This window comes from Musca autumnalis, unplaced genomic scaffold (genome assembly GCF_047663935.1).
Source record: "Musca autumnalis isolate F117 unplaced genomic scaffold, ASM4766393v1 scaffold_5, whole genome shotgun sequence".
Taxonomy (NCBI): Eukaryota; Metazoa; Arthropoda; class Insecta; order Diptera; family Muscidae; genus Musca; species Musca autumnalis.
The window spans coordinates 193126200-193151387 of NW_027412088.1; the positions used below are offsets into that span (position 1 = coordinate 193126200).

Genomic DNA, 25188 nt, shown 5'->3' on the forward strand with positions numbered 1-25188 from the left:
AACAAAAATATGAAATAGAATAATAGATAAGAATAATACCTGGATTTCTCTACTCGAATAAGAATGGCTTCAATTCTCTGTGGAAGAAAAACATTAAACCTTTACCTTGTCTTTCCGCGCGCAAAAACCGCGCCTTTAGATCTTTACTCTACCACCTAAAAGAGCTCTCTTAACTGGGTATTTTGCCGCCAAATCCTATCGGCACAAAAATCAACTCAACAAGGATTCGAGATAATCCTCTTGCAACACACTCAGCCTTTTGTTAAACTACTCCTGGTATTTTTCCCTTACAAATGCTTATTTACTTAAAACTACGCAAATTCAGTTATTTTCAAAAATGATTTCTTTTAGATTTTATATCTCAAAAGTATTGATTATATGATTTTTATATTAACGGAAAAATTCTCTCTATCATCTTCCTTTCAGAACCGCCGATACTGTAACTGGTCTCTGTTTGATTTCTCTTCAAGACGTTACCAAAAAAACGCACACCAAATGATGCAGACAAAAATTGGATATACAAAAAAACAACAACACAACGGTAAGACACCTTTTACCTGGTATATGACGTTACCACAAATTGATTGGTTTAATTTTCTTTCTTTACAGCTCAAAGACGTATTGAAAGGCGAACTCTTCTACGCCAAAATTATCATCAAATGCCACTGGACTCTTTACGTGATTGGCTTGTCTTAATTTGCAACAGCAGCGGTGGATAGGACACGATAAATGCACCAGGATACAAGTCACGACCGACCCAGTCCAGCCGAATAATGATGCACAGTGACGGACTTAACGCTTAGGTCTTCTCCAGGCACCCGTCTCACAACTAAAATGTTTCCACGCTCTTACTGGATTATTACCCGGCACCAATGAATTACTTCCTTCCACCCTGCCACCAGGAAAGAGGTTTGTTTCTGCCGTTGTGTTGAACAAAAAGCGCCAGCCTCCGCTGTCTTCTTGGACGACTGGTAAACCGCCGGAAAATCTCTGTTAAAACACACAAACATCACCACTTACACATTTATTTGTGACATCACCACTAATTCTACTCACAATATTTTAAAATAAAAGTAACGAACTAAACGTTTATATCTTTGATTCACTGCCGTCTGGGCGTAATATTCACTCGGGTAACGTCTGAACTATGATTTTGGGTTTTCCTTTGTTCACCTCCTTATATAGCCCTCAATTTAGCAACTCCCGCCAGACGCTAATTTTCCATGAAACACCATTTTTCTTCATAATTTTTCAATTTTCTTTGCTGGCTGTTCTTCTTATCTGTCAATTTCCATCTATTCATTCGGAATTGACATCACTCTATTGTGAATACCCCACCAGCTGACAACAGGTCTGTCCGGTTACTTTCCCAGCAAGAATTGTCCGGCCAGAACTTTCTCAGAGAGTTAGAGGTTTCTATTCTCTTTTGCTAGACAACGGTAAAAAGTAAACCGACTGACTTGCGTAAACAGAATAATCTGTCCGGCAATGGAGGAACCAAAGGAATCAAAATGTTGTATATTATTAAAAATGAAAATGACCCAAAGAAGGATTTTCCCTTTGCAACTTTGTTCTTCAAAAAGCAATACAATTAGGCTTGCTATTTCCACAATAAAATTGTTCTTAATTTTCACAAACCCAAATCAACAAAAAAATAAAAACGGAGGTTTGGTTCTCCCATCAAGGAACATTTACTATCAATCTAATGGCAACATCGCCTTCCCCGCACTTTGCCTGAGATACTGACTACTGTATTATTCTATTTCCCAATTTTCCTCAAATTTCATATTATTTATATGTTAAAGTAGAACCGTTTACATGTGCGTTCATTTTCTTATTTATAGCGCATTTACACCAACCTTACTTCCTAAATTCACGCTTACCAACACTACTGTCTACACTCCGAAAACTTCCTACTCCCAAAAAAAACAACCCTGCATGTTGTCCTATTTCGGCGTAGCGATCCCTATCTTACCATATCCACATTTCTGAACACGCTAACAACTAGAACTTACATCACAATCATCAATACGCAATTTCTACAAAACTATAAATATTTAAACTGTTCAACTTTTGTTGACATTTTCCGACATTTGTCTAGCGTTTTGACCGAATAATATATGTGGTCAATAAAAGGAGGGAAAAAAATAAAAATTATTTAATCTTTCGGCTGCCTACAAATCTCCACCCTCGTTAACGCCGTATGAGGCCGGCCAATTTTTGTTGTTGTTGTTCGCTGCTGACACCTGGCCTGCAACAAACTTTAGTGTATTAATCCTCCGTTTTTCGGTATATTCATATATCAGTTGAAACCCCTTTCTCATGTTGTTCTTCCTCTTATCGGAAATCTTTGTGTGGATACACGTTTGTAAAATCTTTACGATATTTGTTTTTTTTTTTTCTATTTTTGTTGGTTTTTATAATCATGGCGTAGGCATGCGGCGGCAAATGTTTCGCTTTAAATAAATATTTATTTGCAATTATTTACCTACTAATAAAATATTAGTAAATAACAATAAACTAACGAATTCAACATAACCTAAAAGGTCAGCAATGTGCACACACGCATCTACTTGTTTCTTTGTTTATAATTTTGCATTAATTTAATGCCAAATAAATTCCAGTTAAATGTATGTTTGTGTAGATTATATAAAGACTTGCCTTTTTTCTACAAAAGAAACATGACAACATTAAGTATAAAAAAAGTATAAAAAACCATCCCACATCAGCAAGACAATATTTTTAATAAATTCTATAACAGACACAATTCCCGCCAATTTTCATTGCTAATTCTCAATGAACACAGCATATTACATTTGATGACTCATTCTCAGTAGTATGAGTGAGAATAGAACCCTTCATAATGAGGGTTGTCATGAGGCAATTCCTCGTGAATTTTTTCTTTCGGCGGAAAGACAAAACTCACGGAGAAATTTCATTCATGATACCCCCCAATTTAATTACAGCCAGTTTCTGTATGTGAAAGAAGAATGTGTGCGATGAAACACGCCCGAACTTAAGTTTTCGAAATAATTTTACTTTTGCTTTTGCTTCAAAACAAATTTGAAAAACAGACATGAGTTTGGACGTGTTTCTTTTGCACACATTCTTCTTTCGACATACAGAAACAGGCTGTTAATCTCTCTCACCAACAATTATCAGCTTTGTTCCTTTCCTTTTTAATGGTAAGAGTGGTAAAAGAGAAAAGTGTCAAAATTGCTCAAAATTGCGTTCGACTTTTTCTTCTGTTTTTCGTCCATATTCTTCTTCATTGTCAAATAATCGTCAAACAAAATCAGTTCTGCCATATTTTACCAGATGACTCTAAAGCCATACGCTGAAACTTTCATACGAAACTTTCCCATTATTTTGGCGTTCATAGATCGAGTTCCATACAAAAGTAATTTTATGAAATTACTGTAATGGGGAACTCGATCTAAGAACGCCGAAATAATGGGAAAGTTTCGTATGAAAGTTTCAGCATGTAACATAAGAGTTACTAAAGTGATTTTATGAAATTACTGAATTGGGAAACTCGAACTATAAACGCCAAAATAATGGGAAATTTTCCTATGAAAGTTTCAGCGTGTAGCTTTAGAGTGACATACAGACCTAATTTTTTGTAGACGCGTTCCATACTTAGTCCATATTTACATTAGGCAATTTTCCTTGCGGCAAAAAGTTTGCATCCACGGATGCAGCTGAATCAACACATGTGTACAGTACAAGTGCCTTTGGAGTACATAATTTTCTACCCAGCAAAAAGTTTGCATCCGGGGATGCAGTTGAATCACAACAAGTGTACAGTACAAGTGCCGTTGGAGTACATCTTTTTCTATGAATTTTACAAGGGAGCGCGCAGCTAGGATGCACTCTATTTTGCTTCCACAGCACACAGCTAGGATGCACTCCATTTTCGATCCAAATCACAGCTTTTGATGTAGTCGTTTGGATTGAATTTAAAGGCACTCTTCGGATTGCATTTTTAGTCAGTCTAAAGATGCAATAAAAATACAAGCCATTGCGAAATATCCCAGAATAAATAAAATGCATTTATTTTTTGTGTAAAACAATAATACAAAGAACTTTATTATATAAACACAAATTAAAAAGTTTCCATTAAATTCAATCACATTTTAGTTTACTTTTTCCGTTCCCGATTTAATCCATGCGCATCTTATTTTCTTTCATCATCCTAAATTTTTTATGTTGTCTTCCCATCACTAGTTCAGCTTTCGACATGGACTCCAACTCCACTCCATTAAAAATTTCCGTCTCGTGAACTACCGCACAAATGTTCATAATGTATCATAACTCCAATTGCACAACTTCCATTTTTTTGCTGGGAATTAACGCAAGGTAGACATTTTAAATATTTTTTTAACAGATTCCCATCAAATTCCATTTTCTAGTGCTTATCGAACACAGCCAATTTATTTCTAACTTTCGACTACTCAACAGGTAATCAGTAATCACATAACTTTTGTTTACATTCTGCAGATCAGTTATTAACCCGTTCATACAATTAACAGTAAAGCTGAAAACAGATACAACGTTTGATTAAAGTTTTGTGTCGTTTTGGCCGTTTTTACACTGTTGGGCATGATGCCGAAAAATTCAAATTCATTTGAAATATATGCCGACAAACAGATAAACGCTGGACTTTGGTGTCGTCGTCGCCCTGTTGTTGTTGTTTTTTTCTCGACGCCCAACGCAAAACTTTAATCAAACGTTGTATCTGTTTTCAGCTTAATTGTTTGACGTTTGACATGAACTCTGTTCCTTTACGTGCAAGAATCTTCAGGTTTTACCACATTTTACTCGGAAAGCGTTCCTTTACTTCAGACACCATACAATTTATATGAGAGCAGTTTACAACATTTACTACTTTTGCCGGTTTTACCACTTTTAAAAGTAAAGGAACAGACCAATGATTACACGTTACACCATGGTGGAATAATAAGGTCAAAGACATAGAACAAGTAAGACTAGACAAAATGCATGTAACAAAAAAATGTTTACGAAACTATGTATAGAAACATTACCCTTAATAGGTTGCAGTTTATTCAAAATCGCAACCAAGGAGGAACATTTCATGTTATGGTATCAGAAACGAAATTTATGAATTCAAGGATCTATTCAAGAATAATTCCATGTCAATTGGATCGGTAAATTCGGTTAAATACGTAAAAATGTATAAAAGAAAAAAATGTTATTTCACCATATCGTAAAATAACATTATAGCTCTGTTCCTTTACGTGCAAGAATCTTCAAGTTTTACAACTTTTTACTCGAAAAGCGTTCCTTTGCTTCAGACACCATACAATTCATATGGAAGCAGATTACAACTTTTGCTACTTTTGCCGGTTTTACCACTTTCAAAAGTAAAGGAACAGACCATATGTTAAATTCAAAAGCCATTCACTGAAGAATGATAGCAAAATGTCAACGTCAAACGTCTTTTGTTATTGTTTACATTTTTCGAGCACATGTTACTGTTAAGAAATTAAGAAAATTAATTAAGAAATTAAAAAAATAATAGAACCATTAAAAATAAAGCAAACTTCCCAAAAGATGTCTCCTCCAACCGAAGAAGAAGTCAAACAAAAGGAATGGAACGAACAAGAACGTCTAGAATTGGCTGCCAAACTGGATGCTGAGCTGGATGATTTCATCAACAGTTTGGAACGAAAACGTTATGAAGAAGGCTGGCCCGAGGATCGTTGGCAAGAGGAAATGGATAAGCATCCATTCTTCATGAAACGCGAACCCCAACCAGGCGATGAAATACATCCCATGTTTGAGGGTTTACAGAAATTGAAATATGACCCCGAAGAGAATACATGTGAAGAGTTGGCCCTAAACTACAAGGAAGATGGTAACTTCTATATGAAACACAAGAAGTTCCGTATGGCTGTTTATAGTTTTAGCGAGGGTCTCAAAGCGAAATGTGAAAAACCCGAAGTACTGTCTGTCCTTTACAATAATCGTTCGGCGGCTCAGTTCTTTTTGAAGAATTATAGGTAAGTGAAAAACTTTCATGGTCTTTTCGTCTTCCAAAGATAGAAAAACTAATATAGGCATTTCGTGGATGGAAGTGGTTTATACGATTGAATGGATTATTTTCTTCTTTTAAAGAAAGTATCAATTACAAGTGCCTGCGTAGATAAAAGACTTCAGAAGGTATTCTCTTCCATTCCATACGGAAGAACAAACACGATTTGTTGTTCTGAAAAATAATAACCTATGAAAGTACCTTCCTTTATAGTTTTTTCTTTATGGAAAGAAGGAAGAAGAATTTCCATATCTCGCCTTTTAACAGACAACAACATTAGATTTATCCTCTCTGTGTCCCCATTGCCTAATTTTTTTATTCTTTTTTTTAGATCCGCCTTAGCTGATGCCCAAAAAGCCCTGGAATATAATCCCGACTATGCCAAGGCACGCTGGCGTGCCGCCCAATGTGCCTATGAACTGGAAAGATTTGATTTATGTACGGAACTTTGTGATGAAATCATTGAACGTGATCCCGAAAATCAGGATGCTCAAAACTTGTTGAAAAAGAATAAAACCAAAAAGCAAGAAATAGAACGTAGTAAACGTAAAGAAGCCGCTATGGAAAAGAAAAAGTTACAACGTCTCCATAACCTTTTGAGGGCGCTGGATGAACGCAATGTTAAATTTGATGATATTAGACCGGGTAAACCAATAACCGAAGAACTATTAAGGCCTAAATTTTTACCCCTTGAAGATTATCCCGTACATTTGGATGAAGATAACACCACGTTAATATGGCCAGCAGCATTTCAGTATCCAGAATTTATGTACAGTGATTATCAGCAACAGCTGTCGGAGGAAGCAACGTAAGTTTTCATCGTTTTTTGGTTCGTTTTGTGATATAAACTGATAAAATAGCTGACAATAACCACATATCAGCATTACATTTTAATTTAAAAGTGTAAAAGCGATCCTTATCGAGCCGAACTTCTTCCCTTTGTTTCCAAAGTATTAAATGTTTATTTTATTCCCTTTATTTAAAGCATGTTAGATGTGTTGGATGCCTTATTTGCTGAACCCTTACCCTTGGACAAATCGGGTAGCTATGGTGCTGATAAAGTAAATGTCTATTATGAAAATCGTAAAGTCGGCTGTGTCCACAAAGTTAAGTTGGAGAAGACCATAAAGGAGATTTTACAAGAAAAGGGGTAAGAAGCTTTGAAACATATTTGTGGACTTTTATTAATCATTATTTGACCTTTTCCATTAGATTCTTTGTAACGGGAGGTTCTCTGCTGTTCTACATTGTGCCCAAGGATTCACATACGGAAATGAAGTTCGTAAATGACGAACGACGATGCTTATTTAAGTAGAGCTTTTAAGAAAATAAAGTTAATTTGACAATATTTTTGTCGGGGTTTCAGTCAAGTGGCCTTTCAGTTAAGATAAAAATGACTTCTCATAGAAAACCAGAGGTTTTCTTATAGAAGACGAAGAGGACTTGTCATAAAAAGTCAGGACGCTTTCACATGGGAAACTAGAGGTCTTCTTTAAGAAAAGATCTATAGAAGCACTCCTTCTTTAAGAAAGGGTCTAGAGAAGCACCCTTTCTTTCATAATAAGGGTCTACAGAAGCACCCTTTCTTTCATAATAAGGGTCGATAGAAGCACCCTTTCTTTCATAATAAGGGTCTATAGAAGCACCCTTTCTGTCAGAAAGGGTCTACAGATGCACCCTTCCTTTCATAATAAGGGTCGATAGAAGCACCCTTTCTTTTATAACAAGGGTCGGTAGAAGCACTCTTTCTTTCATAATAAGGGTCGATAGAAGCACCCTTTTTGTCAGGAAGGGTCTACAGATGCACCCTTTCTTTCATAATAAAGGTCTATAGAAGCACCCTTTCTGTCAGGAAGGGCCTACAGATGCACCCTTCCTTTCATAATAAGAGTCGATAGAAGCACCCTTTCTTTCATAATAAGGGTCGATAGAAGCACCCTTTCTTTCATAATAAGGGTCGATAGAAGCACCCTTTCTTTCATAATAAGGGTCGATAGAAGCACCCTTTCTGTCAGGAAGGGTCTACAGATGCACCCTTCTTTTCATAATAAGGGTCGATAGAAGCACCCTTTCTTTCATAATAAGGGTCTATAGAAGCACCCTTTCTGTCAGAAAGGGTCTACAGATGCACCCTTCCTTTCATAATAAGGGTCGATAGAAGCACCCTTTCTGTCAGGAAGGGTCTACAGATGCACCCTTCCTTTCATAATAAGGGTCGATAGAAGCACCCTTTCTGTCAGGAAGGGTCTACAGATGCACCCTTCCTTTCATAATAAGGGTCGATAGAAGCACCCTTTCTTTCATAATAAGGGTCGATAGAAGCACCCTTTCTTTCATAATAAGGGTCGATAGAAGCACCCTTTCTTTCATAATAAGGGTCTATAGAAGCACCCTTTCTTTCATAATAAGGGTCTATAGAAGCATCATTTCTGTCAGGAAGGGTCTACAGATGCACCCTTCCTTTCATAATAAGAGTCGATATAAGCACCCTTTCTTTCATAATAAGGGTCGATAGAAGCACCCTTTCTTTCATAATAAGGGTCGATAGAAGCACCCTTTCTTTCATAATAAGGGTCTATAGAAGCACCCTTTCTTTGAGAAAGGGTCTATAGAAGCACCCTTTCTTTGAGAAAGGGTCTATAGAAGCACCCTTTCTTTGAGAAAGGGTCTATAGAAGCACCCTTTCTTTGAGAAAGGGTCTATAGAAGCACCCTTTCTTTGAGAAAGGGTCTATAGAAGCACCCTTTCTTTGAGAAAGGGTCTATAGAAGCACCCTTTCTTTGAGAAAGGGTCTATAGAAGCACCCTTTCTTTGAGAAAGGGTCTATAGAAGCACCCTTTCTTTGAGAAAGGGTCTATAGAAGCACCCTTTCTTTGAGAAAGGGTCTATAGAAGCACCCTTTCTTTGAGAAAGGGTCTATAGAAGCATCCTTTCTTTGAGAAAGGGTCTATAGAAACACCCTTTCTTTCATAAAGTGTCTCTAGAAGCACCCTTTCTTTGAGAAAGGGTCTCTAGAAGCACCCTTTCTTTCAGAAAGTGTCTCTAGAAGCACCCTTTCTTTCAGAAAGTGTCTCTAGAAGCACCCTTTCTTTCAGAAAGTGTCTCTAGAAGCACCCTTTCTTTCAGAAAGTGTCTCTAGAAGCACCCTTTCTTTCAGAAAGTGTCTCTAGAAGCACCCTTTCTTTCAGAAAGTGTCTCTAGAAGCACCCTTTCTTTCAGAAAGTGTCTATAGAAGCACCCTTTCTTTCAGAAAGTGTCTATAGAAGCACCCTTTCTTTCAGAAAGTGTCTCTAGAAGCACCCTTTCTTTCAGAAAGTGTCTCTAGAAGCACCCTTTCTTTCAGAAAGTGTCTCTAGAAGCACCCTTTCTTTCAGAAAGTGTCTATAGAAGCACCCTTTCTTTCAGAAAGTGTCTATAGAAGCACCCTTTCTTTCAGAAAGTGTCTATAGAAGCACCCTTTCTTTCAGAAAGTGTCTATAGAAGCACCCTTTCTTTCAGAGAGTGTCTATAGAAGCACCCTTTCTTTCAGAAAGTGTCTATAGAAGCACCCTTTCTTTCAGAAAATGTCTATAGAAGCACCCTTTCTTTCAGAAAGTGTCTATAGAAGCACCCTTTCTTTCAGAAAGTGTCTATAGAAGCACCCTTTCTTTCAGAAAGTGTCTATAGAAGCACCCTTTCTTTCAGAAAGTGTCTATAGAAGCACCCTTTCTTTCAGAAAGTGTCTATAGAAGCACCCTTTCTTTCAGAAAGTGTCTATAGAAGCACCCTTTCTTTCAGAAAGTGTCTATAGAAGTATCCTTTCCCTCAGAAAGGGTCTATAGAGGTGCCCTTTCTTTTAGAAAGGGTCTATAGAAGCTCCCTTTTCTTTCATAAAGGGTCGAAAGAAGCACGCTTCCTTTCAGAAGGGGTCTATAGGAGCACCCTTTCTTTCAGAAACAGTCTATAAAAGCACCATTTCTATCAGAAAGGGTCTATAGAAGCACCTTTTCTGTCAGGAAGGGTCTATAGATGCACCCTTTTCTGTCAGAAGGGTCTATAGGTGCACCCTTTGTTTCATAAAGGGTCGATAGAAGCACCCCTTCTTTCAGAAACGGTATATAATAGCACCCTTTCTTTTAGAAAGTGTCTATAATAGCAGCCTTTCCTTCAGAAAGGGTTATAGAAGCAGCCTTTCTTTTAGGAAGGATCTATAGAAGCACCCTTTCTGTCAGAAAGTGTTTGTCTTTCATGAAGGGTCTAGACAATCACCCTTTTTTCAGAAAGGGTCAATAGAAGCACAAGAGGTCTTCTTATAGCTGACAAGATGACCTCAAATAGAAGACCATGGGGGTCTTCTCCCAGAAGACCAAGAAGTCTACTCGTAGGAGGACTGTTGGCCTTCTCTTATAAGTAGACGAAGAAATATTCTCATAGAAAATCAGGAGATCTAATAGAAGACCAGGGCGTCCTTTAATAAAAAACCCTTAGGTTTTCGAATAGAAGATGAAGATGTCTTTTTATAGAAGTCCAAAAATTCTTCCCACAGAATACCTGTAAGTCTTCTCATAGAAGACCTACAGGTCTTCACATAAAAGACCTTTAGGTATTCTCATAAAAGACCTGTAGGTCTTCACATAAAAGACCTATAATCCTTCTCATAGAAGACATTTTGGTATTTTCTTACAAGAAGATTAAGAGGTCTTCTCATAGAAGACCTATAGGTCCTCTACCTGTAGTGTAAACACATACCTATGTAAATTTAATATAATTTGTAACGCCCTGTCTTTCTTTTGTTAAGTATATAATCATGAACTTTACTAAGTCCCAATTTACATTGGGCGAGTTTACTTGCGGCAATTGTCAGTTTGTGGGTGAGAGAGGGTGCTGAGAGGCAAAGGGTTACCATATGCCTCACCTCTCTCTCCTACAAAATGACAATTGCCGCAAGTAAACTCGCCCAATGTAAATTGGGACTAAATAAACTTCACTTGTTATCATACCATACACACAACATGGTGTCAGGTGTTATATCCCGCTAATTCGAGAAGAAAAAGAAATATAAAAGAAGAAGTGCAAGTACTGTGTCAAGTCAGAAATTAAATAGAATAAAGATATTCTAAATAAAGATAAATAAAACATCACAAAATAAATTAAGTCGGTGCAGTAAATCATTTGTGAAATGGCTCCAGAACACTCGATAGTGGGAACGTCGTCGTCCAGTGTCCAGCAACAAGTTCCAGTCACAGCTGCAATAAAACCAATTGATTTGAGGAGCACAAATATGTCTGTCACATGGGACCACTGGTATAACCAATTTAAAATATACCTTCGAGCGTCGGATTTGGAAAAACTGAGTGACCAGAGAAAAGTTGCATTACTTCTACATTACATGGGTCCAGAAAGTTTAACAATATTCAATTCCTTCAGCATTGATATAGACTCCATAAAATATGACGAGCTCGTTAAGAGGTGGCAAAATTATTTTGTGCCGAAGAAAAATATTGCAATGGAGCGTCATAATTTTTTCTCCAGAAAACAAGGAGAAGGCGAATCTTTGGATTCATATGTGACTGCACTGAAAAATCTTAGTTTGACATGTGAGTTTGAGTCCCTTAGAGATGACCTTGTCAAAGACATTTTTGTATGTGGTCTTGCCGGAGAACATCAAAATATCAAAGAAAGGCTGTTAAGTGAAGGAGGCATTCAGCTGGACAAGGCAATAAGCATTGCAAAAAGTATGGTTTTGGCGCGTGAAAATGTGAAACATTTAAATAAAGCAGAAGAAGATATTCAAGTCAATTTGGTGAACAGAAAATCATATATGCATAATGCTGGTCAGCAGAAAAACTGTACCAAATGTGGACAAAAACACCGTAATAAATGCCCTGCAGAAAATGTAATATGTCATTCGTGCAAAGTTAGAGGCCATTTTGCTAAGATGTGCTATAGGAGGAAACAACAACAACATCCTCATCAAAATCGACAGCAAAGTCATCATCGTCAATACCAACAACAGTCAAGTGGAATAACGGCAAAATTCGTGAAGCAAATAGAAACAAATGAAGACGAAACTGAAGAACTTTTTGTTGGTACTCTATCTCACACAGAAGGAACCAAAGGAGAATGGAACATTGCAGTATGTATTGGCAACAAATCTGTTATGCTACAAATCGACACGGGAGCGCAAGCAAATATTCTCTCTTTGATGACAGCTGCGGATTTGCAATTAGTGGATCGCATCAAACCTACAAGAGCACACATTGTAGCTTTCAATGGAGAAAATATGCCGGTAGTTGGTAAAGTAGATATTGTGTTTATGTATGATCATAAAAATTACAGTGCTTCATTTTTTGTATTAGACTTACCATGTAAGAATATTATAGGTCTTCAATTAGCTAAACAAATGTGTTTAATTAGAAAAGTGAATGCTGTATCTTGTAGTGATATTTTAAAGAAATTTGAAAATATTTTTGATGGCTTAGGTGAAGTCAATACTAAATGTAAACTGGTAGTTAAACCAGACGTTGAGCCGGTTATAGATCCACCAAGAAAAGTACCCTTTTCTTTACATACAGATTTAAAAAATGAATTAAAAAGAATGGAAGATTTAAATGTCATAAAATTTGTGGAAGAGCCAACTGAATGGGTGAACTCTATTGTGTTAGTCCGAAAATCCAATGGAAAATTAAGATTGTGTTTAGATCCAAGGAGTTTAAATAAGGCAATTTTGCGTCCACATTTTCCTTTTCCAGATATTGAATTCTGTAAAGCTCAATTGAGTGGTTGCAAATTTTTTAGTGTTCTAGATGCAAACAGTGGTTTTTGGATGCTATCATTGGACGATGAGTCATCAAAATTATGTACGTTTAACACGCCATTTGGTCGTTATAGATTCCTTCGTTTACCTTTTGGTATTAACGCGGCCCCAGAAATGTTTCATGGGGAGATGATTAAACTTTTCAATGGTATTAGTGGATTAATAATTTATATTGATGATTTTCTAATTTATGCCAAATCAAAGGAAGAACATGATAAAACACTTGAGGCTGTTCTTCAGCGAGCCAAGGAAGTAGGAGTTAAATTTAATAAGGAAAAGTCAAAATTTTTTGTAGAGGAGGTCAAGTTTATAGGTCATATTTTTAACAAAAACGGGATTAAAGCAGATGAAGAAAAAATTAAAGCAATAGTCGATATGTCCAATCCCACGAATAAGACCGAACTTCAAAGATTTTTAGGCATGATTAATTACTTTGGCTCATATATTCAAAATTTGTCAGAAAATAATAAATACTTAAGGGAACTTTTGAAGAAAGATATAGAATGGCATTGGAATGAGAATCATGACAAAGAATTCAAAAGTTTAAAACGTGCATTGACACAAGCTCCACTTTTAACATACTTTAATCCATTAAAAACTTTGACTTTGACAGTGGATGCTTCAAAGAATGCAGTTGGTGCTGCTATACTTCATGATCGTCGTCCGATTGCGTATGCTTCGGCATCTCTTACGGATGCACAAAGTAGATACGCTCAGATAGAAAAAGAGTTGTTTGCAATTCTTTTTGGTTGCACTCGTTTTCATCAATTTGTATATGGTATGAAGAAAGTAATTGTCGAAACAGATCACAAGCCATTAGTATCCATATTTAATAAGCCATTATACAAAATTCCAGCCAGACTTCAAAGGTTTATGTTACGGCTACAGTGTTATGATCTTGATGTAAGATATAAGCCAGGAAAATACCTTTACGTCGCAGACACATTGTCAAGGAATGCTCTTAAAGAAACTGTTTTAGATGAAATCGATAATGAGGCGTCATTACATATTGATTTAATAAAATCATGCATTGACAATCCTTTTTCAAATGCAAATGAAATTGCGAACCACACAAAATCCGATGAAGTATTTCAGAAACTAATTTATTTTATTTTAAATGGATGGCCTAAATACAAAAATAAAATTGAGCCTGATTTAATGCCATATTTTAAAATTCGTCACAATTTGTCTGTAGTTGAAGAAATAATTCTAATGGAAGATAGAATATTAATTCCCAAGTCTTTAAGAAAAGAAATTTTGAGTCGCATACATGCAAGCCATATGGGAATTCAACGAACTCAAAATCTTGCAAAAGAGACTGTTTATTGGCCCAATATAAACACTGATATTTTTAATCTTGTGTCAGGTTGCGAGATATGTATAAAGTTTCAAAATTCACAAGCAAAAAATGAAATGTTGTCACATGACATAATTGATATCCCATGGTTCAAATTAGGATGTGATTTATTTGAATATGGAGGTAAACCATATCTATTGATTGTAGATTATTTTTCTAAATATTTTGAGGTATCATTATTAAATACAGGCTACAGTAGCTCACAGGTTATTGTTTGTCTTAAATCTATATTTGCCAGACATGGTATACCGCAGTATTTGATAAGCGATAATGGACCACCTTTCAACTCAAAAGAGTTCAAAAAATTTTGTTCAACCTGGGGAATAATACATAACACATCAAGTCCTTATATGCCGAGGTCAAACGGTCTCGCTGAAAGATCAATACAAATAATGAAAAAGATTTTAAAAAAGTGTTCAGAAACAAATGATGATCCGTATTTGTCCCTATTGCATTATAGGACTACCCCCAAAGGAAAGTTACCTAGTCCGTCCGAAGTGTTGATGTCAAGAAAATTACGTACCAACCTTCCAATACTTACATCTAAATTAGAGCCTCTTCTCATAAATAAGCAGGAATATATACAAGATTTAAATAAATTGACCAATAAAAGTATTGATCGTTTTAACAAAACCGCGAAGAGATATAGAAAGGTAAACAAAGGTGATAAAGTAATGTTTAAAAGAAATCCTTCGTCGTTTTGGTATCCTGCAGAAATCACTGAGAGTTTAAACGAGCCAAGATCTTATGTTGTTAGGGATGAAGAGGGCAGGTTGTATAGAAGAAATGAAGAGCACATACGGCCAAGAAATGAAATATTAACACCAATGGATAATAATTTGGAAAATGAAACCAACAATATACAGCAATCACCTAATGATAGAACTGATATTGAAAATTGTAACTCAGTTGAAAGATCTAATTTACAAAACAATGTTTATACTACCCGAGCTGGCAGAAATGTTAAACCGCCTTCAAGGCTAAACCTTTGAAAACAATAATATAAAATGTTAATACCATATTTGAAAAATCTTGTACTTAGAAAAATTAAGTATTCAATAATATGTAATTAAAATATGTTTACGATTTTACACTTCATCTTAATTGAATTAACAAGTAGGAAAAGCGTTAAGTTCGGTCTGGCCGAACTTTTTATACCCTCCACCACAAATTTCAGTCATTTCGGTGGATTAATGTGGCCACAACCTTCAAAATACCGAAAATCGGAAGGTGCTGTTCTATGGGGGCTATATGATGGCGGGGACCTATACCTACGAATTTCTGGGGGAAAGTTTTATACCCCAAACGAAAACTAAATACCAAATTTCAGCCATCTCGGTGTGATAATGAGGCCAAAACCTTCAAAATACCGAAAATCGGCAGATATCGTCCTATGGGGGCTATATCAAAACGTGGACCTATATAAACATTTTATGGTAGAAATGTTTTTTAGCCTCTGAAAATGCAAAATACAAAGTTACAACCGATTCTGTTGTCAACTGGGACTAATACATTCAAAATATATTAAAATGACGCGTACTTTATATGGGGCGTTATATGGGGGTAATACCAAAACGTGGACCTATATAAACCAACTTTGGTAGGAATGTTTTTTGGCCTCTGGAGACACAAAATACCAAATTACAACCAATTCGGTGGTAAAATGGGACAAATATCTTAAAAATTCCTTAAAACGACGACGCGTCATTTTGTATGGGGGCTATACGAAAGCGTGGACCTACATAGCCCGCTTTCAATACCAAAAGTCCTACATACATATAATAGATTTTCCCAAAATTTCATCCACCTACGTCAATCCGTTCGGACTCTAGAGTGATTTCCACAGACGGACAGACGGACAGACAGACAGACGGACAGACGGACGGACATGGCTATATCGATGTAGAATTGCACGCTGATCAAGAATATATATAGTTTGTGGGGTCTACAATGATTATTTCGAGTAGTTACAAACGTAGTGACAAACTTAATATACCCCCATCCTATGGTGGAGGGTATAAAAAGGGGAGATGTAGTGTAAACACATACCTATGTAAATTTAATATAATTTGTAACGCCCTGTCTTTCTTTTGTTAAGTATATAATCATGAACTTTACTAAATAAACTTCACTTGTTATCATACCATACACACAACACTACCAAGAGGTCTCCTCAGAGCTGACCAAAAAGTCTTCTCGTAGAAATTCAATAAGTCTTCTCATAGAAGGCCTGTGGGCCTTCTCTTAGAAGAAGGCCAAAAGTCCACTCACAGAGCTCTTCTGATAGAAAACCATAGAAGTCCCGGAAGTCTTCTCGTAGAAGGTCTGTTGGTATTCTCTTACAAGTAGAAAATAAGGTTTTCTCATAGAAAATCTGAAGATTAGAAGAAGACCAAGAGATCTTCTCATAGAAGACCAAGAGGTTTTTTCATAGCAGTCCAAGGGGTCTTCTTACAAAGTACTACAAGGTCTTCCCATAGAATCTCTTGGTCTTTCTCATAGAGGTATTTTCTCATTGAACAGCGATACTCAAATAGATGAGTAATTAGTCTCATTTCCCCGATAATATTTCTAACATAAACCATAAACCCAAAAAATTGAGGTTATGTTAAAAAAATCCAACTTTTATTTTTAAAAATATCAAAGCATTATATTTTATTCATCAATATTATGTATAATTGTATATAATATATTTATATATATGTATATAAATGTTATGTTTTATATATATTATACAACAATTAAGCAAAAAACTTGCAAATATTTTGAAAAAAGCAGTACAAATATAGAATATGTGTATATAGATTAGTTATTATTTATATATGTATGTATATTTATCTTTTGTTCACTATAAATATTAATATTTGTGAAATTTTTCCTCTGAACCTTAACTTTAGTTTGGTGGTATTTTCATTATTGTTACCATGATTATAGTATGGAGCAAATGCATTCATTATAAGTCTTATTTGTTTAATTGATACAATTTTTCTTTTAATATGATTAATATATATTTAATATAACTATTTCTCGTAAAAAATAAAAGAAGAAGCAAGTGACAAAAATAAAACATAGATAAAAACAAGTAGGAAAAGCGTTATGTTCGGTCGGGCTGAACTTTTTATACCCTCCACCACAAATTTCAGCCATTTCGGTGGATTAATGTGGCCACAATCTTCAAAATACCGAAAATCGGAAGGTACTGTCCTATGGCGGCTATATGATGGCGTGGACCTATACCTACGAATATCTGGGGGAAAGTTTTATACCCCAAACGAAGACTAAATACCAAATTTCAGCCATCTCGGTGTGATAATGAGGCCAAAACCTTCAAAATACCGAAAATCGGGAGATATCGTCCTATGGGCTCTATATCAAAACGTGGACCTATATAAACATTTTATGGTAGAAATGTTTGTTAGCCTCTGGAAATGCAAAATACAAAGTTACAACCGATTCTGTTGTCAAATGGGACTAATACATTCAAAATACATTAAAATGACGCGTACTTTATATAGGGCGTTATATGGGGGTAATACCAAAACGTGGACCTATATAAACCAACTTTGGTAGGAATGTTTTTTGGTCTCTGGAGACACAAAATACCAAATTACAACCAATTCGGTGGTCAAATGGGACAAATATCTTAAAATTTCCTTAAAACGACGACGCGTCACGCGTCATTTTGTATGGGGGCTATACGAAAGCGTGGACCTACATAGCCCGCTTTCAATACCAAAAGTCCTAGGTACATATAATAGATTTTCCCAAAATTTCATCTACCTACGTCAATCCGTTTGGACGCTAGAGTGATTTCCACCGACGGACAGACGGACGGACATGGCTATATCGATGTAGAATTGCACGCTGATCAAGAATATATAGTTTGTGGGGTCTACAATGATTATTTCGAGTAGTTACAAACGTAGTGACAAACTTAATATACCCCCATCATACATATTTGGTTCTTTTCAAGAATCTAATAATTTTTACATTTTTTTCGAAATCATTAATAAATTTTTATCGTAGTAAAAATTAGTAGCTTCTTTCAGGTTCTGGAACAAAGCAATAATAATTTATAACAATTGTTTTAACCGTTTGTCGATACCTGACAGAATTTACTTGTTAAAGAATTTAAAATTGGCAACTCATTTTAAAACTTTCTACAACCCTTAATATTTTGTAAAATAAAAAACCTCTGTAATACAAAAATATAAATAACTTTCATTTTTATAATAGACAATTTTGTCATATATAAAAATCTTACAAAACATATGAAAGAACATTAAAAGGCTTTACATACATATTTTGTAAAAATAAAATAATAATAAATGCAAAAGAATTCAAGGCAATTTTTTTATAAAATACAAAATTTGTTATGTAATTGTTTACTTATGAATTATCTTAATTTATCTAATTTTTCTTTCTTCTGTACTAAATTTTAATATATACTCTATTCGATATGTTTTTGTAAAATTTATTTTATATTTATTATTTATTTTAAAAAGCGTTTTCAAATTTAGAGTTCTGCAACGAAAAGTGTGGTACAAAAATACATAGACAACAAGCTTAATTTATAAGTAAATAGTCAACAATAGATTTTATTAGTTATTTTAATAAGATTTCATAAAACAATTTTTTACGATAAAAGGCCAAACTAAATTTTCGAAATTATTTTTAAAGCGATAGGTTTTATTTTCTAATTTAAAAAATTTGAATAGATTTCCTAACTAAAATGTATTCATATAACTAATTAAAACTCATTTTTTAAAATCTTTATATACAAATATGAGTTCTAATGATTTTTAGTTAAATATATTGTAAATTTAAGTACACACTGTATTTTTAATGCGTTAATTCTAAAATATAAATTTTAAGCAGTTGATGGGCAATACCGTGCTCGAAGATCAGACACAGCCAATTTTAAGATAATTAAATTTTCCCCTTTTTACACCATGTTTACATTGGAGTAATTTTCCGGTTTATCCTTCTTTATGAGGTTTTATTTGGTGTATGTGCAATGTGTAAACGTATTATTCCATCAACCCCTAAATCGTCATGTTGATTCTGTATACATCTGACCTTGGAGAAACGATATCTTCTAAGTGACAATATTTAACTGCTTGTTAGATATTTCCTTCTTTTTTTTGTTGAATTGAGCTTTCTTTTAATACTATTCTTTTTTCTATATTTAGTTTCTTTTATGATCATATTTTATATATATTTTTTATAATAGCAATATAATTACTTGTACCAATGGAAAACAACCAACATTGCATGCACATATATATAGACATTTTAGGCTGAGTAGAATATAGGAAAGGATTCAAAACCAATTAAAAAACTCAAATTACAAGTCATATAGTAATTAAAAGTATCATATTACATATCTTAAGTAAACAAATGGGGTAAAAAGTGTCGCAGACTCATTTATAAAGTAAACAAACAGCATACCATGGGGTGACCGTGGGAAATTCTTGGAATTCCTTATGCTGGGGGGGAAGCATGTCCATGATCAACGTGGGTGGCTTCGTTTGTCCGTCCGTCTGTCTGTTGATTGATCTAATTATGAAGCATTGACCATTGTTGAGGCATTGTGTTTATTGTATGTTTGTGTGTATGTCGTTTGGTTCTTTTGCTTTGAAATGGATCAGCAGTCACAACAGCTAAAGTGCCTGGGTGGCTACTGTGTGTTTGTATGTATGTCGTTTGGTTCCTTTTGCTTGGCATTGGATCAGCAGCCACGATAGCTTTATTATATGTTTGTGTGTATGTCGTTTGGTTCTTTTGCTTTACTTTAAGTCAGAGGACAAGTGTACTGAGTATTTACTGAGTGTTTGAATATGAATTCGATCGATCTTCTCGATTTGTTTATTATTATTATTCGATGAAGGCGACAATGTCTTTAATGTTTAATTGAAGGGTAGATTGAATTTTTGGTTGCTTCAAATTGATCTTGTCAATGGATTTGGATATGTATGCAAATATGATTGGGAGAGTTTAGGGGGAAAGGGGAACCAATGTGTACAAATGAGAAATCGATGACCATTGTTGAGGCATAGCGCTTGTGGTGGTACACTGGAAAAATATGTATGCATGTGTAACCGTGGGAAATTCTTGGAATTCCGTCCGTCCGCGTGACCGTGGGAACTTTTTTGGAATTCCGTTTGTCCGTCCGTCTGCTGACCGTGGGAACTTTTGGAATTCCGTTTGTCCGTCCGCGTGACCGTGGGAACTTTTTTGGAATTCCGTTTGTCCGTCCGTCTGCTGACCGTGGGAACTTTTGGAATTCCGTTTGTCCGTCCGTCTGTCCGTGGGCATGCTTAATCGTGACCATGATCAATGGTCCTGTTTGTCCCTCCTTTTGTCAGTTCATTGATCTAATTTCCTAATGTTATGAAATAAATGACGTCATCAGTTGGGCTTAAATAAAAAATGAATGAAACTGTACTCAAAAAGAATTTCTTTGAGTGCATAAATCGAAACAATCCAAATGAATTCATTTGGATCTTTTCGATTTTTTTATTTCAGAAGTCAAGTAAAGAATTAGCAAAAACTTGAATATTGGATTGAAGGGATGGTTTGGGATATTAAAGCATATGTGGGTGCGTGTGTATGTTTGATTCTTTGCAGTTATGAGGAATGTATTGACATTAAGTTCTAGCAATTTGTTATGAGTAAGAGGTTGAAAGGGGAAGCAAGCATCGAATGCTTTAAGATTAGCTAGAGCATTAACCATATGTTTGTATGAATATTGCCCTTCGATTGAAGCAGTGACCATTGTTGAGGCAATCAGTTTATATATATGTTTGTGTGTATGCAGTATGATTCCTTTGCTTTGCATTGGATCAGCAGCCACGATCGCTTTATTTTATGTTTGTGTGTATGTCGTTTGGTTCTTTTTCCATTCCTTTTAATCAGCAGGCGTAATTGTCGCCTTTAACGAAAGCAAAAGGCGACAAGTGCCTGGGGCTATCTGCTGAGTTTGAATATGAATTCGATTCTCTTCTCTATTTGTTTGTTATTGTTTGATCTTAATATTTAATTGAAGGATGGATTGAATTTTTGGTTGCTTCAAATTGATCTTGTCAATGGATTTGGATATGAATGCAAATATGATTAGGGAAGTTAAGGGGGAAAGGGGAACCAATGTGTACAAATGAGAAATCGATGACCATTGTTGAGGTATAGCGTTTGTATGTACGTCAGTCCAGCTTCCTTTAAATTTATGCTGTGTATGTTTGCATTAAACCAAAAGGAGGAATCATTGAACTTTCATTCAGTATTACACAATATCGGATTTGTTTTGATTAAATGTTATGAATCTGGGTTATTGGACCACACAACGTCTGATTCTTTGAACACTGTATGTATGTATATACATATATGCATATATTTTGTCGTCTTGAACTTGAAAAGGAATATATTTTTAATATAGAAAATGCTGAGCATATTTAATGTAAACAAATAAAGTGTTTAAAAGCGAAGGAAGTTTTAGAAAAATTATTCAGTTTCTAAAAATTATCGTACGTGTATCTCATCATCTTAAAAGTACAAAATATGTCAGTGCCAGTTTCAAAGGACGATTCAATCTTCCGTTTGCAACAACAGCATTTACTCCAGGACAGCATCGGTGACGCATACTTAAGTAGAGTAATGGAGAACTATGAATTTTCCATGTTGCGGAACAATTTTTTAAACGATATTGCTGGAGATCAATACTGCATACATGTAATTATGAGTTACGAGTTAGAAATTTTGAGAAAGGGTCTCCCGGAGAAGCCTAAAATCCTGAAGGTAGAGGAATTGCCGACTGTATCACCATTGATTTTAAGCGATATTGACAGCTATATAAAAGAACATCTAAACGCACTTCTAAACATAGCTTGTAGAGTAGAGGATAACAATATAAATAGCTTTTTAATAAAGTTTTTAAACACTTATAAATAAAATCAATTTCGAAAATAAGTATAATCTCTTCTTTTTTTTAATGGGGGGAAGGTTGGGTTGGGTGGAAGGGTTGCGAAATCCATGTTTAATCGTGTTACAATTTTAGTATAAAAAGCCCATACTCTTAAATACGATTCACAGTTTAAACGTTATTAACAAAAGTAGGAAGCATTGTTCTGCGACCATTCGAGTGAAGCAAGGATCATTGTTGAGGCATTATTATGTATGACCATCAACTTGATGTTGTTATATGTTTACATTAAAACAAAAGGAGGAATCATTGAACTTTCATTCAGTATTACTCAATATCCAATTTGTTATTATTATGGATTATTGGACCTTTTTTAAAGATATGAAATGCGGCTGGAACATCAAATAGAAGCAAAAGTATGCTTCAACTTGACCTTGAAATAACATTTGAAAATATGCTTATGTTGCTTTTCATCACAACATCTAAATGTCACCCCATTTCTCTGCAATTTAATACACAAATTATGAAAAACATAAATCTCACTCTTCATTAAAATTTTCGATCTATAAATGCACACCTATATTATAATAATTTTATTAGTCAGAAACATACTTTCAAACTGTTACAATATGGATTCTCAATATATACTTCCTGAAATCTTCAAGGAAAGCACATTAAGGGAGTCGAAGGATATCGAAGCAGACAAATATTTGTTAAGAAAAACGGATGAAATTCAGGCGGAATTCTATATAACACATGGTTTGAAAACGGACAGAAACAGAATCCTTAAGCTTTTAAAAAGGTTGGAGAAAATCACAAATGCCAATAATAATTGAATTTAAATGATTATTAATAAATAAGAAACAAACAAATATAGTTGTTGCATATTTTTTGGGGGAAGAGAATGCAATGGTTTATGTATAATTGTCATCTTCTAATCTAAAATTTTGTCCCTGTGTTTAGAGAAAATGTGATAACACTATACACAGTTACTATTTCGTGCCACAGCTCGCTTTTCGCTTCAACAAATTCTTATTATAGCTCACCCTATCCCTAATTTGGTTCAACAGCTCTCTCTTAGAGTTAAACAGCTTCATATTATAACTTAAGAGCTCCCTAATCTTATTCAACAGTTTCGTACTCAACCCTCTTCACTTAAGATCGAACCTCTTCATACAAGGAGCACATTTTGATAGTTATCAAACATACCATTTGCTTCAAATTTATGAAAGTTAAAAAAAGCAAACAAATAAATATTAGTGTACCTCACTCAAATTGAAAATTCGAAGGAAAAGAAACTTTAACAATGCCATCTAGGGGTTGAGCTATCGACACCTAAATTATTACGAAGATATTATAAATGCTGACTTGTGTACATAACTGTACCATATTACTCATTAAAACAAAAAAATGAAATAAAAAACAATGATATTCAGAAGACCATAGATTGCATTTATTATATAAAACCCTATATGCATGTATATATAGTTTTGTCGTCTTGGACAGTCATTTCTTTTGATGTATTCCTTTTATATTTAATATAAACATTAAAACTCTATAAAAGTTGAGTTAGACTCGGAAACTATATTCAGTTTTCAAAATTCCTTTAATGGAGTGAGACATTTCTTCAAGAAAAGTAAGAAAACTAAAAATGGTCAATAATATCAACGGAGAGATTGGAGTTGAGTTCGAGAATGATGCAGAGTTCGAAAAGATTTGTTGCAATATGTTAGACCATTACGAGGCAACACAAAATACACCACAACAAATTGAATTATTTGAAATGGACTATGAGTTCGAGGCTGCTTGCGTAAAAGCTGTAAATGAATTCGAGGCAAAGTATAATGAGTCTCTGCGAGTGGAAACCGATGCTGAAGGAAAGGAGAACGAAACCCGAACAAACCAATCTTTGGAGAATTCAGAAGAAGATTATCCGTATATACCAGAAGCACAAAACGTATGGGCATTGGATGAAAACGATCCATGGTTTATAATTTAGCCGACGACACTCAAGCTTTTGATATGTATATTAGAGGTGCCTATAGCACCACTCTTTGTTTACTTCTGCATTTGTTTCTTCTTGAAAAATGTTGACATTTAAATAAATGAATAATATTGTTTGTCTACAAAAATATATCTTTATTCTGGGATAATAAACAATAGAAAAGGTGAATACACATCTGTGGGACTGTAAGTTTTAATAATCTACTACTGTTAATCATGCAATTATGACCGTCTAAGCAAAGTTATAAAATATTAAAGATTGAACAAATGTATAAGCTGTTGAGTTGGGTTCGGGTTAGGTTGGTTTCAGGTTAGGTTGGGTTCAGGTTAGGTTGGGTTCAGGTTAGGTTGGGTTCAGGTTAGGTTGGGTTGGGTTCAGGTTAGGTTGGGTTGGGTTCGGGTTACGTTGGGTTCGGTTTACGTTGGGTTCGGGTTAGGTTGGGTTCTGGTTAGGTTGGGTTCGGGTTACGTTGGGTTCGGGTTAGGTTGGGCTTAGATCAAGGGATACACTATTTATATTGTGACAATGTCCCACATTTAACAGTAGAACTCTAACTATGGACGAAGAAATGTTGAAACGATTGGTTCAATCCCGTAATGTTTTGAAAAGAAAATTTCAAAACATCAAAAGGGGAGAACAAGCAAGAACAACGCAATTGGAAAATACCTTCAAACCTATAACAGAAGAGTTAAACAAATTAGTTAAAACAACAAGTGAGAATGCATCCAAATACATTCCTAAAACAGAAAATATACCCGAGTATGGGAAATCATCGTTTTCCAGTATCAAGAGATATAAGGAAGATTTTAAAAACGAAATCACTGCAAACGATGAAGAGTACAAAGAAGATAATAATCAAGATGAGTCAAGCAACGATGAGGGTGGAGATCAATCTTTTTATTCTGATCATGATGATTATGATTATGAAAACAATCTTCTTCAATTGAAAATCAATAATAATCTGGACACTGTATACGGTCCACATACAGATGTTAATGGGGAATGGAAATTTGGTGATAAACCTTTACATATAAATAATGAGAAAATTGTTGTAGGA

General features: G+C 35.0%; 1 protein-coding gene across 1 annotated transcript; it reads left to right on the plus strand.

Annotated features, from left to right (window-relative positions):
- The first annotated feature begins 5429 nt into the window (after positions 1 to 5429).
- Positions 5430 to 7401, plus strand: Dpit47 (DNA polymerase interacting tpr containing protein of 47kD). Its single transcript, XM_073991238.1, has 4 exons — positions 5430 to 6023; positions 6387 to 6863; positions 7041 to 7205; positions 7268 to 7401. The coding sequence occupies exons 1-4, from the start codon at positions 5575 to 5577 to the stop codon at positions 7368 to 7370; spliced, it is 1194 nt and encodes a 397-aa protein (XP_073847339.1). The 5' UTR covers positions 5430 to 5574; the 3' UTR covers positions 7371 to 7401.
- The last annotated feature ends 17787 nt before the right edge of the window (positions 7402 to 25188 follow it).